Genomic DNA, 20198 nt, shown 5'->3' on the forward strand with positions numbered 1-20198 from the left:
GTGCAAATCCCACAATATTTCCTCGGAGCAACTGTCCGACATCTTCAGGTTGTTCAACCTTGATAATGGCTAGGTACGTATGACAGTATCTGAACGTCGACGCCCCGTTTCTAGAACACGCGCGCGATTTACAGACAGATGGTGCCATATTCAAACTCTCTCTACCGAAAATCGCAGAGCGGCTCTCCTGCGCGTGCGCTGTACGCTCCGTTTGCCAACAGCGCGGCCAGACGTTACTCACCAACGGCCGTACTAGACCAATGTTATGACAGGCCTGTTATCTACATCTACATCTGTACTCCGCAAGCCACCTGACGGTGTGTGGCGGAGAGTAGTTTGAGTACCTCTATTGGTTCTCCCTTCTATTCCCGTCTTGTATTGTTCGTGGAAAGAAAGATTGTCGGTATGCCTCTGTGTGGGCTCTAACCTCTCTGATTTTATCCTCGTGGTCTCTTCGCGAGATATACGTAGGAGGGAGCAATATACTGTTTGACTCCTCTGTGAAGGTATATTCTCGAGACTTCAATAAAAGCCCGTACCGACCTACTGAGCGTCTCTCCTGCAGAGTCTTACACTGGAGTTTATCCATCATCTTCGTAACGCTATCGCGATTACTAAATGATCCTTCAACGAAGCGTGCTGCTCTCTGTTGGATCTTCTCTATCTCTTCTAACAACCCTATCTGGTACGCATCCCACACTGGTGAGCAATATTCAAGCAGTGGGCAAACAAATGTACTGTAACGTAATTGCTTTGTTTTCGTCCAGCATTTCCTTAGGATTCTTCCAATCAATCTCAGTCTGGCATCTGCTTTACCGATGATTAATTTTATATGGACATTTCATTTTAAATCACTCCTAATGCCTACTCCCAGATAATTTATGGAATTAACTGCTTCCAGTTGCTGACCTGCTATATTGTAGCTAAATGATAAAGGATCTTTCTTTCTATGTATGCGCAGCACATTGCACTTGTCTACATTGAGATTCAATTGCCATTCCCTGCACCATGCGTCAATTCGTTGCAGATCCTCCTGCATTTCAGTACAATTTTCCATTGTTACAACCTCTCGAAGAATCTGGATTTTCGCGTCGTGATGCTATTAAATCACGACTCGAAAATCCAGCTAAATATTCTTAAAACACAAAATCAAAAATATTACCGACAAATTGTAGATGGAGTGCAAAGAATAGAAAATCTGTAAACAATTGCAACCGTGATATATTCCGCACTAGGATTTTTAAGAAAATGTTTAGGCAGCTCTGTATATGTGGGAAAAGCTCAAAAGAACGAAAGCGATGAAACGGTAATGCGAAATTACTTTCCACACAAATCGGAAATTTAATACACCCATTCTGTGAGAGCATACGATGAAAAAAAACAGAATTAAGATCTGCGCCGTCCCTTACCTTCAGCTTAATCTGTGTACCTTCTTTTACAACTTCCTAATCTCTTAAGAATTTCAGAGACAGAAGGCAGTGAGCTGTAGACAGATTTGGTTGATTTTCTTATCTAGCAAGAATCACAGTACAATCGGGACTAGCATATAAAACTTGCCACTGGGAAGTAAGAGTGTTATTAATGCTACAGTCAGTGATATTGCACAGATCTTCTTCGATCACACAGACTGAGCTGTTTTGACAGCCGTATAACTGCTCTGCAATCTCTAAATACTACGTGACAATTTTCCTTACCCCAATAGTAAGCGACTTGGCTGCATTGGGATTTCGAAGTGACATGATTAAAGAATCACAAGAAGCAAGCACAGCTTTGTGTCGGTGTCACACACACACACACACACACACACACACACACACACACCTTATCGGATATTACGGGGTGAAACAACATTAAAATTATAGTTTTAACGTTTGGAATTACTCCCTTGACATTCCTCGTCATATTATATTCCCACTTGTATTGCTGTGGGAGAGCAGAAGCTCTATCAATTTCGCACTTTTTTCCTCAAATTACAGGCAGATCTTTTTACATCCAAAAAGTTTCGAGGGTGAGTTAATAAAAAACAAAGAAAAGTTGCTGGTTTTAATGCTTCACATGTTCCACACAGTCACCCTCCACATGAGAACAAGACACAGAACGTTCATACAACCACGTCAAACTGTCATAACGGTACTTCTTTGTGATGATGTCCAACTTGCTCCTCACATTGCTTTGAATGCTGGTTAAGTCGTCTAAGCGTTGATAGTTCATGTGAATTTTTGCACTTTGTCGTTTTCTGGTAGACTGATATTCATAACGCCATGTCTAGTCACTCGTGATGATTTTTCCAGAAAAGAAGTGTTCGCGGTTTGCATTTCAATCAAAGTGCGGCAGGCGTCCGTAGCAGTTAGTGAAGCTGTGTGCGACAAATTTAGCACAAACTCTTTTCTTCTTCATAACATTCTGGAGACTGTCTTGACCATTTAATTTGGAGATGTTGATCCACTATATGTGACGAAACAACGTTGAAACACTACGGTCACACACACACTACTTAACACTGTCTGCTAACAGCTAACTCGAATTTACATTTGTCGTTTACAATGCTACTTCAAGCTGCCACCGTAGTTAGCTGCGCAGACGTCGTATAAACGCAAGGAATAAACTCAGTCTCGTAACTTTTTGGACGGACGGTGTACGTTAGACAGTTCAACGTTCTCTGGTAATCACCGTACAGAAACGAGAATCTCAAATAGTTTGTGATAAATGACCACTAGTCATCACATTTGTTTAAAATGTTTCACATAATGGATGCCGTATCACCCGGACACAGAGAGCTTGGCTGCTGTGATCTAGGAAATAAATTTCGATCGTCTTTAGTATGTTGTAGTTTTTGGGACTGTTCTCCTTTGCTAAGGGTCAATTTACATTCTTAGAACAGCAACATTGCTGTCATGAAAGCAGCTATGCCAAAAAGTGGAAAATGTTGAAATCTATTACTGCGGCCCATCGAAATGTCTTGTACTGTGAGATACGAAGAAACTATGGCCAAGAAATACAAACGTATGAATACCAACCCAACGCGGTAATCGTAACTGTGCATGAATTAGATCGTTTTTTCCAATCTTGCGTGCTCTAGAGCAGATGAACACAGAATAAACGCAACTCTTCCTAGACATTTGCGACCGATATAACTGGCGCATGAACGTATCATTGGAAACAGCGATACATCAGCCAGTGTTAGGTGGGCGATCTTTTTCATTTGAATATCTTCATTTCTTCGCAGTTCTAAAATAGTTACAGGATTTAAATGGGTAACAATGTATGACTGACAAGCGCAATTCAAAATTACATATTAAGGACAGAAGGATAACAAGCAAACAGCAAGCGAGTGTTGATTGTATTTATTGGACGAAATGGAATCTGGAATTCGGGCTACAATTGTAAAACCAGCACGATTTACAATTTCATTAGCAGAAGTTTAGCGTCATCAGTATTTTTTATTCTTGTAGAGTGTGCCAGTAATATGCTTACAAGGGGAAGGTATCCACCCATCAAAACAGAAAGTAGTCCACATAAAAGTATGTCTGAAAGTCTTTCGTTTCTGAATTATTGCTTAAAGAAAATCTAACGAAGTGTTCCAGCTACTAACTAAAAATGAATTATTAAATGTTCTCCGCTCACTTCAATTCATTCACGAAGATGACTGGATACACGAATTACTAGCGAAGTATCCTCCATGTGGTCCTGTTGACAAGTACTACATGCTGCGAAGACATACGGGCTGACACTTGAATCTTCTTCGTCTCGCTGCTGTATTATTCTTTCTGGTCACGCGTGCCACCGAAATCTACCCCACATCGATCCCAGTTTTGTGATATTACGTATTCTGTTTCAACAACACAACGGTAGACATAACTCGAGCGTTTTAGTCTGATACGTCTGTCCAGCTCGCACCCATTATCGTAAGCGTGCTCTGTATAATGGTCGCTACTTGCTCAGAAAATGAATATCTAGCCGTGGTTAAAATGGAGCACTTGTCGGGTAACTCACCACTACATCCACTGGTAGATAAAGGATGTTTCCCTCTTTAATAGCCGGCCGAAGTGGCCGTGCGGTTAAAGGCGCTGCAGCCTGGAACCGCGAGACCGCTACGGTCGCAGGTTCGAATCCTGCCTCGGGCATGGATGTTTGTGATGTCCTTAGGTTAGTTAGGTTTAACTAGTTCTAAGTTCTAGGGGACTAATGACCTTAGCAGTTGAGTCCCATAGTGCTCAGAGCCATTTGAACCTCTTTAATAGTAGTTGATAAGTAACTCAAAAACGAAGAATTTTCGGGCCTACGTTTATGTGGACCTTTTCCTTTGTCCTTGTATGAGATATCTGTCCGCAAAGTTTTCAAAAGCGTTTTCAACAAAGACTGTACTTGAGAAGAAGACTCATGGTAACAATGAACAATGAAAACTAAAAAAGACAGCTAACATTCTGGTTGACTACAGACTTCACATTGCCAATTACTGCATCGGTGAAAATTAAGTTTAACACTAACCGCTTACCGATATTCTTTAATCCTCTACGTGACGTAGACAACATACAGGACAGTTTATCATGCCATCGTGAACGAACATATGGCATTACACAGAACGTCTATTTAGACCTCTACATATTAAACATTTCAACTGTAATTCCTTTCCGTATTGCGATACATAAATACTTTTGCTTGCGAGTTTGCGAGCCGGCATGTTTTCGAAGGTAAAGAGTCAAGCAACGTCGCTGTGCAGACTTTTGATGTGTGACGGCTTTTGGCTATCAACAAATGAATCTTCATGAAATACAACGTCCGACGTTCGTTATTGTCACTGGTCTCTGTTCTGAAATCACTCCGTGTGCACCGTCGAATAACGGAAGAAAACATAAAACATGTCGAATATTATGCAAGATGGCGATCGAATTCTTTTCATATTGATATCGTTAAGTGTTGGAGTGGTGACGCAAGGATTTCAGAAAACTGATCGCGTACTGTAATCTTCCCTAACCATTTACCATATTGTCGTTTCAAACTCTGGCCTTCCTTCCAGCGTCAGAGTGTCACAATATACGGTAATCTAGAAAGTAAATACAGTTGCTGCGCAACAATGTTACTGATAAGAACGAGAGTTTTTTTTATTTACGTCAGTGTTATGTGACACATGGATACGAGTCGCAGTACCTCTGATCGAATAAGATACGTGACTTTGTTCCGAGTACTCTTCGCGATCGGAACCACACATCTGAAAACGAGCTGTCAAAGAATGGTGTGCGTACGCCTGCACCTTCTGAAGTGCATCGCTGTAGGGATCGTAATCTAGCAAAGGCTTCCATTTTATGATATCTACGGTCCCAAATATTACACGCGAGAGATACCAAATGAAAATAAAAGACGTAGCACACAATGTTTCGAGCACGCACCGGCAATACAAAAACAGAAAAGGATCAACCAAATTAGACACAGGTCACCTGGGAATCGTTTTCAACTACTAATCGAGAACCAGAAAAAAATTTCAGATATGGGGCAAACAGTGCATTTTGCACAAAGTCCAGTTACATGAATGAAAATAAATAACAATGCAGTTTCATTCACGAGTAATGAATTTTCCAAGAGGGTGTTGTATAGACAGTTTCAAGTTATATAAATTTATAAATATGTACCCTTCCTTCAGCGGATACGGAAAACCAGCAGTCTGGTGTTGGCGTTCGCATTTAAGATTGAGTAAATCGAACAGATGGCTAGTAGTCGCAAATAAGTTGTCTGAATGAAACGATGCGTTTGCTTCAAGGTGATTGGAAAAACAAATATTTAAGACAATACCCTACATCTTTAAATCTCTTGAATACATCAAGGGTGCATTTTCTTATTTTATATGTAAGGAAATATATTGCTGTGCGTGAAGAATATATTTGACAGTCTCCTAACAGCGTAATATTCTACTCAGTATCCTTATCTAACGTTTTCAACCAATTTTGTGAGCCTGGTACAGCTCCGAAAACAAACATTTCTGAAAGGACAACCGAACAATATGGGTACGAAGTAAGAATCATTCTTTAGTCGATAGCATGTAGCAGTACAAAAGTACATAGCGAATTTCACCGCGTCGCATTGTTCGACGCACACATGTATGACCAACATTTTGTTAATAGGTCTGAATTATTAGCTACTGCACCACCTTCACTAGGTGGCCACAAGAAATTTATAGATGCGCCAACGCTAATCTGAAAGTAATTACATTCATAATTTGTCCATTAATGAAGCCACTTTCACGTCCGAAGGCATCAACAATCATAACACTTAACTTACAATTATGGTGGACATATCCAGTCTCTTTGCTCAGTATATTTATCGTACGATGTCATTAAAACGTTGCCCTATGTAAAATGAGTTAGTAATATTATTTGAAGGCCGTTTGACTAAACGACCGGCCATCATCATCTACTGCAACGAATCCTCGGCGCATCCTACCGGCCAATTAATACGTCGAAATGTGTCATATCGATCACATTTGTATGCCACTTAGTTCGGCACGTCTTACTTCAACGGAGTGTTGCTTTTCTGAGAAGATGAGCAGTGAAGGATAAGACACGCGCGCGCGCGCGCGCACACACACACACACACACACACACACACACACACACACACACACACACACACACACACAGAGAGAGAGAGAGAGAGAGAGAGAGAGAGAGAGAGAGAGAGAGAGAGAGAGATCCTCAGAACAGATACACGAAGTGATGCGAGCAGTATAAACTTACACGGTACGATTATTCAAAAAGTGGAAAATTTTCACTTGTGCAAACTCCTCCATGAAGTTACCGCGAACCATCGATAAATTTTATCATGTTACCGTCTAACATACACTGGACACCCTCTAGCACCTGAAAACAAGTTAATGATTCATTTTAACATAGGTTATCAGTGCTATCGCCACCCGAGCTATTTACTGTTCCTCAAGGGACGCGTTGGCGAAACGTAAGCTTTCTCAGCAATGGTCAAATTTGTTAAAATCGTCCTGAGTGTGTGGATACTTTGATACTAAATAGTTCGCAGTAGCTGCGTATCTAGAAACATTTTAGTGACAAAATAAATGTTCACCGTCTTAACTTGTATGAATATTTACTCACCGCAATTATCACAAATATTCGCTCGCTTGACACTAGAAAGCGAGCTAAACTTAGCTAAGTGACATCTGCTTAAAGTTGTATAGTTTTTAATGACCAAGTCTGGTAAAGACGCTACGAAACCAAGCAACTTGACTGTAACTCTCATTGTTAGATTTCACGGAGAATAGAAACGTATTATTAGCTACAAATATGAACATATAAACTCAGATCTCCTCGAAAACAGTATTACCCTCAACAGTCATCAGAAGAGTAAGTCGGGCTTGGTGGTCTACTAATAAACTGAGAGCCTACAGACCGTAAGGTCACGAGATCGAATCCCGATCAGACACCAGAATTTTTCAATCTGCCTTTACGATAGCCTTCACCTGTGAATGCTGTTAAGATATGCCATTAACAACATGTTATTCGCATTCCACGTTAAACAGTAGCTCTCCTTTCCCCTGTAGCGTTACGGGAGAACGTGAAGGACATGCAAGCATTTCAGTCAGATAATGAACTGCAATCATTTATTTCCAGTATGATGGACACAGAGGAATTACGGACAGTGTTTAAACTGCTCTGGTCGAGTATATACCTACTAAGAGGATTAAGGTCAGAAAAGACCCACCGCGGTTTCGTAATGAAATTCGGAAAATGCTGAAGAAGTAAAGGCTCACTCTCGGTTCAAAAGAGGACACGACAGGTCTGGTCCTGTATAAAGGCGATAAAGGGTCTAAGGCTTTGATCGAGTCATTCACTGACCAGTATTGTGTGGCACTTGAAAATAGCAGAACGAAAGCCGAAGTATAAAATTCTGCGTTTGAGAAATCGTTCATGCAGATGAAGCGTACAGACATACCTCTGTTGGACTATCGAACAAACCCCTATTCGGACGACATGGTAATAAACATCTCTGGCGTAGAAAAACAACTAAAATAGTTGAAAACAAATAAGTCACCAGATCCAGATGGAATTCCAATTCGGTTTTACAAAGAGTTCTCTTCGACACTCGCCCCCTTACTTAGCTTGCATTTATCGTTAAACTCTCGGCTAGCGTTATCCCAAACGAGTGGAAAAAGCAAAAGTGACTCTTGTACACAAGAAAACGGATCATCAAAGTTAAGGAATATTATCCTTAACTTCGGTTTTCTGCAAAATTCTGGAATATATGCTGAGATCGAATATAATAAATTTCCTACTGACCGAAAAGCTCATATCCACGAATCAGCACGGTTTTAGAAAACATTGCTTGCCCTTTTCACATCATAGACTTCGAACTATGGATGAAGGGCAACAGGAAGACTCCATATGTCTATATTTCCGAAAAGCATTTGACACGGTACTTCATTGCAGACTGTTAACGAAAGTAAGAGCATACGCAATAGGTTCCCAGATATGTGAGTGAATCGAAAAATTCTTAAGTAATGGAACCCATTATGTTGTCCTCGATTGCAGATGTTCACCAGAGACAAAGGTATTGTCAATACTGCCCCAGGGAACTGTGATAGGACAGTTATTATTTTCTACATACATAAATAATATGGCGGACAGTGTGGACAGGAATCTGAGGTGGTTTGCTGAGGATGATGAGATATAAGGAGAGGTGTCGAAGATGAGTGAGGGTAGGAGGATACAAGATGACTTAAATAAAATTTCTATTTAGTGTGTTGAATGGCAGCTGGCTGTAGATATAGATAAATGTAAGTTAACACGGAGGAGTAGGAAAAACGAACCAGTAATATTCTGATACAGTATCAGTAGTGTCCTGCATGATACAGTAAAGTCATTTAAATATCGCGGCGTAAAGTTGCAAAGCATTATTAAAGAAAGTGAACCTGTGAGGTTGTGGCATGGAAGGCGAATGGTCGATTTCGTTTTATTGTCAGGATCTTAGAAAAGTGTGGTTGATCTTCTTGAGTACCGCTCAAATCTTTGAGATACGCACTGGGTCGGATTAAATGAAGACATCGAAGCAGTTCAGAGACGGGCTGCTAGATTTATTACAGCAGGTTCGAGAAACACGCAAGCGTTATGGAAATGCTTCGGGAAGTCAAATAGGAATCCTTGGAGGGAAAGCGGCGTTCTATTAGAGGAATACTACTGAGAAAGTTTAGAGAACCGGCACTTGAAACTGAATCGAGAGGATCCTGCAGCTGTCAATACAGATTTCTCATAAGGACCGCGATGGTAATAAACCAGAAATTAGAGCTCTTAGAAAGGTATATAAACAGTTATTTTTCCCTCGCTTTATCTCCGAGAGAAACAGGACAGGAAATGACTAGTATTGGTGCAGGATACCCTCCGGCACACACCGTACTGTGGCTCTCGGAGTATGTAAATATATGTAGAATTTATAGAACTTGTTGACTGATGGTTGAACATCCCTCTTCAGGACTCCCACAGTCAACATGCCATACGAATTTACTTTTTATCAGGCCTAAGGCTAAGCACGCCGTAGAGTAACTGAACACACAACAGTGGAGCCAGTTCCTCACGGAGCTCGGAGGCCGCGGCAACGTCGATTCGGCGAAGCACGTGTTAGCGGGTTCGAAGCCTGCTGCAGGGGAGAATTTCAAACGCACCGTTCCTGGAAGGCAACTTATTTTGATCACTCTTTTATAACTATGTACCTGAAAAAGTGATCTGAAAATTGCGGCAAAAGTTCTCAAGAATGATTGGACAATGGATACTTTCAAATTTAATTATATGTTCGCAATTAATAAAAAAGAATATCTCCTTCGTCAAAACAGAACTAGTGACAACTACACTTTATGACAAATTAAGCGCAGAGTATAGGTATAACAGGACGAAAGAATTTAGTAAAATTAGTAAACATGGTTTTTCACGGTTTACTTTCTATACAGGCCCCAGTATACTCATCTGAGACACACAACCGATGAAACGTGAGCTTTCCGAATTTATATTGCCGTTTTGATTTTTATAACGAATTGTGCATTAAGTGTGGCGTTAATGTAAACAGCAGGCTACGCCACATATCACATTCTTTCATCACTACCCACTATCACATGAGAACGTTAAGTTATCAAGCACGTTTTCGAAAGACAGGTGTAGCATTCGGTTGAACACAAGATGTTTGTAATGAAAAACTATTGCCTGAATGAAAAAAAAAACCTTCAGCCACTAACTCGCCCTAAATACACATATTCATCAAAACCATAAATTTAGAATCGGTGAAAGATAATGGAAAAATTGGACAGAAAGCTTATAAGCAACTTATTCTGGAATAAAACAACAGTATAAATATGAAAATTAATTAACACATAAGTACGCATTTTTTTAAAAAATGTTAAAATTAAAATAAAAAAAACAAGAATAATTGTTCAGTGAGCACTCCGAAGATTGTCTAAGCTGCAGGACGTTTGAAAAGCTAAGTGGCAAAGCAAATTGGCATAAATAAGCAAGAAGTGAAGCTATAAAATATTTAAAGGAAATTAAGAAGCGGATCGGTTTAGAAGACAAAGAGGTAGAAGAAGGCGAGGAAGGAAACGAACACGAGAACGAATAAAGAAAAAAGTGAACAGATGGGGGACGATGGCAAAAACTTAAACCTAGCCTAGCTGTTTAAACATAGTCCTTGGCTAGCCTGTAACGGAAATAGAGCAAATGTTTGTATGACTGACAATTAATTAATAATGAATATAACAATTGACATTAATGCAGAAAATAATTAGAAATTCTAACTTAACGGATGTACTCCAAATAACGAAGCTGGGACTCAAGTAGCACAAGAAAAATTTTCGTAATCAGATACCAGATAAAAAGAGAACAACAAGCATCAACGTGATCATTTGGACTGATTACGCATCTAAATTACTAATGGAGCTTCACTTATGTTCAATATTTGAGTAAAATCAGAGTGGTCTGTCAAATAGTACAGCATATCGTCGTGCAGTTAACGCCTATAAAACGAAACCACCCTAATAAATAACAGTACACAAAATTATTTCATCCTCTTGGGTGAGAACAGTTTGCCACAAACGCAATGAAATACGCTGTTGGCTTTGGCGGTCTGGGCACTACACCCACTACAAAAGCATAAATAGCTTGTCGACACTATTCACTAAGTCAGCGACAGATTTCGCTGCCGTTTCAATAATTTTTTAGTCTTAACACGCATTGTGACTAGATTACTATAGTTACGCTACATTTGCTGTTAGTGCCCCATTAATTGTACTACTGTAACCTAATAAGCTAGCAAACCGCTAAGAGATGTTTAGTTATCAACAGCATGAGCCTTTGTTTGCACCCAAGTTGTCAGTTGCTACACGGAAAATATCATTAGGTTAGGTGACAGATGAACGTACTTCATAATACCGTATGGGCTCCTGTGGATGACGGCGCGCGAGAAATCGCGACCCTTCAAATTGTGCAGGCTTGGCGATTCTCCCGAATCTCTGCAGGCACCGACAGGACGACTACACCAGGGGGTTTTCGTCACTTCTAGGCGAACGGTGGGATGTTCCTCGAGTTCCATCACAACCTGCTACAGTCACAAACACACGGAGTAGGGTTTACACCACGCAACACTTCACAAGTTTCACAAATAAATAACCACACCCATTTCCTCTAAAGCACAGACCAATTCCCTTGGCCAAAGTGGTCACAGGAAGCCGAGGTCGTTCCAGAGGGACAATTTCTTTAAATATAAAACCTCACTGCTTAGAATATTTTCCGCCTGTCGCCACTATTTTATTATCTCAAACTGACCTGTTTCGGACAGTGTGATCCATCTTCAGATATGTTAAAGAATACAAAAATCAACGATAATTATTTTTTGATTCTGTATTGACAGAATCACGGGACACAGAATTAGAACCCACCTATACTTTATTTTCATATTTTTTAACAGATATTAAGACGTGAGACATCGACAGAAACAGATCGGTTCGAAATAATAAAAACAGAGACCCAATGATGAAAAATTAGTGTATTTTCTCCATACCGATAAGCATTCTCAAGTTTGATGTCACTCTATAGTAAGTCCTAAATTTTCATCTTCTTACTAACTGTTAAGTCAGCGAGACATTTGCTATCTCAGATTTTGACAATTACACTATTTACATATCAACGAAAATTATATTGACATACCGAACACAGCAGCGAAATATATGGACACGGAAACTGCCAAGATGTTAGAATAATAATAGTCCTACGATTAAATTCAACGAGAAAACTTGAATCTTATTATTAAGCACAGAAAAAAATTACAGTGCAACTGCATGTTGCCGAGGCGAGCAATCCGAATTACGGTTAAAGGATATCTGCATTTACCGTAAGCAGTGAGAATGTTTAACCATAGAACAGTAGAGGAGGAAAATGTTACAATGCAACTAAACCATCGTAAATTGTACTATTCCAAATTTATTCAAAATAAGTCATAATTTATTGGTTATGTATTAGTTAATTATAGTTATTAAATCACGAATGGTATTTTATGTACCAAATTAAATAAAAAATGCCCTGTTTTGTTCCCTACTGCAATTGTAAATTTTACAAGAGTTTAGTATTATAGGATTGAGATTGCTGATCTTACGGCACTTTATTAGCGACGCGCTTCGAATCAGTAGTTGTCACATAAGACACCAAGACAAACTTAATCACTTTCAACATTTGTACTATGTACACTATTAACCAGATTATCGCCAATTTCTTGATTTTCCAAGGTCTTCATTAGGACCAAGGCATATTCCTCTCTATAAAGAAACGAAATTACGTACAGTGTATTTTTTTTTTACAAGAAAGGTGCTGCCATGTATATGCACATATATACCGAGTTACGCATTAGTAAATTATGCTAATATCCTCGATTTAAAAATATTGCGAAAAGAAAGGGAGACTTAATACGGCAGCGCAATTAAGTTAAAAAAAATAGAGTTTCGGTCACCGCAGCAAGCAGTGGAGTGTGGACGTTCATACAGTTAGCTGTCACCAAAAATATTTACACGATAGTAAATGTTTTGTCAAGAAGTGAGCCATAAACGTTTTCAATTTCTATCTAGGGAAACGTATGGTCTGGAACTTACGAAGATTCTGGCAACTCAAGTCAACTAATCAACAATAATCTAGTACATTTGTTAGTAACGTAAATAATGTTTAAGTTGTTTGCATGTCTTGCTGTCTGATTTGGAGTACTAGTGGCTGGAAACGCACCGCTAGTAAATTAATGTAATTTTAATAATCATAAACGATGTGATGGGTTGTTGTGCACGCATAATCCTTTATTATAATGCAATCACGGAAACTTGTCAGCGTAGCTAATGACTGTTCGAATTAAGAGTTAGTACAATAACTTAAAGAACTTCGTGTGCAACCTCATCTACAGACACTACACATTTTAACGAAATATCCATGGTGGGAACCTCGTTAGAAATATTCAGTAGTCGGCCCCGATGAGGAATCTCTTCCTGTAATCTACCGTGTATAGTGACAACGTAGGTACTGACTATACTGTAGCAATTGCACCGATGTATTCTAGTACAAACAATGGTCTTACGTAAGGTAAAAGTGTCAATGAGGTGGGTACATTTTGTGAACCTAAGAGGCATAAAAAAAAGAATTCTCTGTCGCTTATCTAACCGTTGACTGTAGATTTCACATTTAAAAAGGGCCTGATATGCTAGCAACGAAATTTCAAATGCGAAATAGTAATCAATAAACAAACAACTGAGAAATGAATAAACGAATAACTACTAATATTATGCGCGTATTTGTTTACTGAGTGATAAGTAATTTAGCTCTTAAGCTCATTGCAGATTACATTTTATGCGGATATTAAATTATGTTTTACTATATTGAGTACCATATCTACTATGCTCACAAAATGAACTGTAAATGCGTTACATAATTACAGATAATAAAGATCATACATCATTATATTTTTTTGGTGCTACTTACTTTCAGGGAAATCCACTCTCAATTGTATTATAGAAACGTAGTCAACACTGAATGCTTACAGAGAGTGACAGAATCCGTAGACACCAAATACAGATAAAATACACAGAACACTGTGATAGCGCCTTATCGTGCTGTATTAGTTTGTACTTTATCGCGCAGACTACTGACACCTCCATATGTTGATCGCAACGCGCATCAATATCGATCGGCCGTAAACAAAACACTGCTACTGGCCGAACTACCTGTTGTCATCGCTTCGGAAACAAGCCTGCCGAAGCAGTCCACACAATCACTTCCAATGGCGCTGAAGACGGCGACAAAGACGCAACGCAGTAGTGCAGAGAGGCAGCGGCGTGGCCTGGAGGTCGGCGCGGTACTCACATGTGTGCCGCGGCTAGGGGCGCAGCTGCGCGTGCTACGTGGTCCTGCGCGGGTCGCCGCCAGCGAGGCACTGAGGCGCGCGCCCGCCGACAAATATTTTGGGCGGCGTACCTGCCCCCTCCCCCTCCCCCGCCCTCGGCCGGCGCGTCGCAGACTGTTGGGCTGCGGAATGCCGCCTTCCGGGAAACCCGGCGGCCTTTGTCCCGCGGGAGCAGATAGGTGCTCGGCTGTCGGCGGACCACGCGACGTACTGCCGCCAGCGGCGCGACGAGACGCTCACGTCTCCGACAGCCTCGCAGCGAACGGGTTCCCCCCAGCTGGGGCGTTCGGCGCCCATTAGCCACAGCTCGCTGGGCAACTGACGCTCGGGCCAGCTTCCCGCGAGTTACACGCGCCAGCATCACAGCCGCGGCGACGCGAACACCTCCGTAACACATGCAGTCCACTGTATGTGTAACGAATAAGTAGTAGTGGAACACGTTTTACTCGTCCAGAACTCGTGCTCAAATGTCACCAATAGCTGATAGTGAAAGTAAGGCAAAAAATAAAATCACTGACAGCAACACATTTCCAATATATCTACAGGGTGAGGCAGCTAAGGCATCCTATCCCAGATATCGGTACACATCCGACAGCACACGCTATCAATATGCTCCAAAACGCCGAGCGTGAAAACGGGATTTTTCCGTAGCTCATACCTCGGGCCGGCCGCTGTCGCCGAGCGGTTCTAGGCGCTTCAGTCCGGAACCGAACTGCTGCTACGGTCTCAAGTTCGAACCCTGCCTCGGGCATGGATGTGTGTGATGTCCTTAGTTTAGTTAGGTTTAAGTAGTTCTTAGGGGACTGATGACCACAGAAGTTAAGACCCATAGTGCTTAGAGCCATTTGAACCATTTTTTTCATAACTCGGGTTTTGTTGGTGATAGAAACGTAGGGTCAAGTAATTTGGATAACCCTTGGACTAAGAGTAAGAACCATTTGTATACCCAACAGAAGCACCGTTTTGCTGTAACCTACGTACAGTGCAGGGTCAAAATCGAATATTACACACTCCCTCTCGCTTAGGCAAACAGATTAAATCGGTTTGTTCTTTTTGGGTTAGATGTGGTTTACGGTGCGCCATATGACGCTTACAAGGCCACCATTTACTTCAGGGGCGGATCCTGAGAAAACGCCAGAAAACCTTTTTTTCACCACTTTTCGCCGTCAGCAAATTCTCAAATTTTAACGGTGTATTCTCTAGGCATTTATCTAGAAGAGTCATTGTTCAGCCTTCCAAAAGTTTCATTCGTTGTCGAGAAACACCGGAAAACATGGTTCTTGGGTACCAAAACCGAGTCGAGAATACCACGAGAGCCATGCACAGCCAATGGCTGTAATTTTTACGATATATATCTAAAATCCCGATCTTCCGGTGTGAGGCGAAAACATTGTTTGTAGAGCGACGTAGATAAATACGCTGTAACGTGTCTCCGTAATCATCAGAAGGGTTCCGGGAACTCCATTTTGTAGCACCGAAGCACATGCAAAATTTTTGTGCACGTAAAATCCCATCTGAGGTGTAAAATTAGTAAATTAATTTTACATCTGAGACCGGATTTTATTTATTTGAATTTCGCGGAGGTAAACTATCAAATTTTTGATAAGGCATGAAGTTCTTTTCATGTGAGTGACAAGTCCCGCTGTAACCGGGAAAAGAAGAGAACCAACGGAAAAAAGCTATCAGCGCGCAAAACAGGCGAATAAAAAAAATGGTTCAAATGGCTCTGAGCACTATGGGACTTAACATCTATAGTCATCAGTCCCCTAGAACTTAGAACTACTTAAACCTAACTAACCTAAGGACATCACACACATCCATGCCCGAGGCAGGATTCGAACCTGCGACCGTAGCAAAACAGGTGTATATACTCCTGTTTAAAAGACTGGCCGGAAAGTGGGACAGCAGCTGCCTCATTCAACCTTCCTCAGCAACTTTAAAAATTTTCCCAAAGATTTGGCCATGCGAACATATTCGCGCTCTTTCATGCTGAGAAAGGAGACCGTAACAATGGGAAAGAGATGGAAAAGTAGTAAGTGCTGGAAGACAGTTGAGGCATAGAGTGAGCGAAAGAGACAATGCAACTGTGAGAGAAAGAAAGGGACACTTTGGCAGTGGAACATAACTGACATTGACAGAACAGTGCTAGGAAAAGAACACAAGCACAAAGTGGTAGTGGGTAAGAGTCAGTGATAAATGAGAGACAGAGTATATGTCAATAACAACGAGGAAGAGAGAGATAGTGAAAATGTGAAGAGAAAGCTGCAGTGGGAAGGAATGAATGAGATAGTAGCAGAAGAGAGAGCAAGAGGGAGGCAATGATAGTGAGAGGATACACTATTAGTAGAACAGAACGAAGGAGACTGTGGCTGTGAGACAGGAGACAATGATAGAAAAGCACAAAGAGATAATGACAGTGAGTGAGAAACGGAAGTGGAACTGGGTAGGTATGAGCAAGCTACAGTTACGGGAGCTTGTGGGAGTCACAGGTGAGTTGCATGTTAAAAAGAGCGCGAAAATGTTCGCCTGCTACAATTTTTAGAGGTGCTAAGAAAGGTAGAATGAAGCAGCTGGTACTCTGCTTTCCAGCCAGTGTCTTTTAAACAGGACCATACTCGCCTGTTTTGCTCTTCCAGCATTTTTCCGCTGGTATCCAGAATGGGCAAATATGAATCCTATACAGCTTTTATCACAGTCTTTACAATTAATTTTATGCCTGGCTGTGTGTAGTGGTGGTTTTGTTTATCTGAATACATCAATTTCTTGAGGTTATGTCCAGATCTCTACGCGAATTTAACTATTGTCTTCTTTAGTAATGTGTTCAGTTCGTTGGACATATAGCATATGTTAAGTTTGCGGTATGTATCTGAAGTTGTTATTAGCTATAATTTTACAACTGTTAACAAAGCATATTTGCCGGCCTGTGTGGCCAAGCGGTTAAAGGCGCTACAGTCTGGAACCGCGTGACCGCTACGGTCGCAGGTTCGAATCCTGCCTCGGGCATGGATGTGTGTGATGTTCTTAGGTTAGTTAGGTTTAAGTAGTTCTAAGTTCTAGGGGACTGATGACCTTAGAAGTTAAGTCCCATAGTGCTCAGAGCCATTTGAACCTTTTTTTTTTTTTTTTAACAAAGCATATTTGCCGGCAGGTAGCCTGAAGATGGCCGTAGAGCTGACATACTCCTATTGCTACTGTATAATCTACAGCAATAAGAGACCATGAGTAATAGTAGCATTCGGCTTCAATATTATTATTACAAATAGAACATCTAAATACTACACATTGCATTCAGTAGCTTTTAATCACTGAAGCAGTTAACTGTCAGAAAACAATAGAACGAATTAAAAAACAATTGCGTATCTACGAACAAAACAGTTCTCCTAGCTTGTGGTCTGCCAACTTGTAACTTTGCAACGTAATATACATCCGTAGTCCATACACCAGCGCACAGCTACTTTCCGAAAGTACTGTGTTAGCTACTGTTAAGAGCTTGACGGGACGATTATAACTGAATCGGTATTCTTTTCAATTTATTTTTACTTCCTTATAGCACTGTTATCCCGTTCCTTATCCTTACTTTTGTAAAAAAACTGCACTCATAACGCACATACGAGGGCGACCCTAAAAAAATTAGAATGCCTTGTTTCTAAATACAAATGAATTTTGTTTATATTTGAAAAATATTCCCTACTCTTTTTCGAGTAGTTTCTTTGATTTTCTCCAATAGTTTATTATCATAATTTAAAAAAAAATTGTGTACAAAGAAATATGAATTTGACTAGAGAAAATTTCCGGGCTATGATTTTTTGCGATTTTAAATAGTAATTAACGACAAAAATGTCTGAAAATTGGATCAGAACTTGGAAGGGAAGCCCCATCTAAGACAACAATTTATAACTAGTAAAGTAAATTCAAAAAAGAGATCGATTTTTATCCTTAGTGATGAATTTTGCGAAGGACGTCCAAGAACTCCGGTTACGGATGAAAATATTGCCTCCGTTCGAGCAATGCTTGAACATGGTTGAGAGACATGTTATGAATTTATTCGACCGTTATTGGGCATTGGTATCAGTCAAACCCAAAAAAATTGCGTCAACAGTTAGATGCGACAAAACTTTTTGGTCGAAGGGTTTCATATAAACTCACTCTCGATCAAAAACAAGAATGCACTGACTGCTGCAAAAAAACCTCTGGAAAAATTCGAAAGGCGGCGTTTCGAATTTCGTTTGGATATCGTTACTGACGATGAAACTTGGATTTATTGTTATGATCCTGAAAAGAAATGTGCTCGCCTTTACTGAAACCATGAAAGACAGAAACATATCCTGCAACCAGTGACTGTGAAGAAGGCATTGTGAAGGACACCTGTAATCTCCCAGTGCGACGAAGCTGTTTTGGTGGCGCACGTGGCTTCTGTTTGTACTGTGCAGTTGTAATTTTGCCAGGAGTGGAAGGGTGGGGCAGTGGGGGGGGGGGGGGGGGGGGAAGGGGGGACTCCAGTATTTTTGTAGTGGACCAAGGCCTCTCCTTGTCCCCACGACTACTCAGTCTACAATCTTACTTGGTGGCTTTTTTCCCTCTCCAAGTGAACATCTCGACCTCTTCACGTCGAGGAAACTTCAACAAGTTTTTGCTTCCATTTCAGCAATGAGTTACAATTACTATTTACGTCCAAGCATTTAAGCAAATAACACACGTACCTACATACTAAAAAAAATCAAAAACGAATATTAAACGGTGTACATACACAACAGCGCAAACAAAAGACGGCTGAAAATACACAGCGACAGTTAGCAACAGTATAAATAGTAAACGCATGCAAGCTGCACACATTAAAAGAGGAAGCCAAAAAGTTAACGTTGAGTGTTTAGGTGAAATGTGCTCTCAAATGCCAAAATGGAGCATCGCTTGCAGTTATAGCATGTGTCATTCAATGATACTTTATTTACAGGATTAACTACAATAATCACTCGTGCGACCAATTGTAGAATATTGCTCAAATGTGTGGAACCCATATCAAACAGGAGTAGCAGAGGATACTGAACATTTACAGAGAAGAGCAACACGAATTGTCACACGTTTGTTTGACCCGTGGGAGAGGGTCATACAGATGCTGAAAAAACTGAATTGGCACACCCTTGCAGGTGAACGTAAACTATTCCGAGAAAGCCTACTTGCAAAGTTTCAAAAACTGGCTTTAAATGTTTAGGAATATAGGCTACTACAATCCCCTACGTATCGCTCACAGAGGGCTCATGACGACAACATTATGTTAATTGGAGCACGCACACAGACATTTAAACAATCATTCTTCCCTCACTCCATACGTGAAGGGAACGGGAAGAAACCATAATGACTGGTACAATGGGACGTACCGTCTATCAGTCACTTCACTGTGGTTTGTGGAGTACAAGTGTAGGTGTATAAATCGGGCATTCTGGTGCACGCAGGACAACGCGGTAAATTGCAGGGTGTCACATATGTGTTATTTTCAATATCCCAAAATACTGTAAGTAGAACCGAACAGTAAAATAATCTTACAAAACTTGCGCTCAAAAAAATGTTTTTTTTTTGCCTAACTATAAGAAAATAACGAAAAAAGCGGTAACATGGTAATATTGTAAACATCATCCAACAAAAATGGTTCAAATGGCTCTGAGCACTATGGGACTCAACATCTTAGGTCATAAGTCCCCTAGAACTTAGAACTACTTAAACCTAACTAACCTAAGGACATCACACACACCCATGCCCGAGGCAGGATTCGAACCTGCGACCGTAGCAGT

At 40.6% G+C, this 20198-nt stretch overlaps 1 protein-coding gene across 1 annotated transcript in view; it reads right to left on the reverse strand.

Moving 5' to 3' along the window:
• The window catches only part of LOC126188639 (homeobox protein OTX1-like), a 177383-nt gene extending 162968 nt beyond the window's left edge, over positions 1-14415 (reverse strand). Inside the window, exon 1 of the mRNA XM_049930240.1 lies at positions 14373-14415. Coding sequence (XP_049786197.1) covers positions 14373-14374 — 2 coding nt within the window. The 5' untranslated portion in view covers positions 14375-14415. The remainder of the gene's footprint in view (positions 1-14372) is intronic.
• Between the last annotated feature and the right edge of the window lie 5783 nt (positions 14416-20198).

Source organism: Schistocerca cancellata, chromosome 5, assembly GCF_023864275.1.
Source record: "Schistocerca cancellata isolate TAMUIC-IGC-003103 chromosome 5, iqSchCanc2.1, whole genome shotgun sequence".
Classification (NCBI taxonomy): Eukaryota; Metazoa; Arthropoda; class Insecta; order Orthoptera; family Acrididae; genus Schistocerca; species Schistocerca cancellata.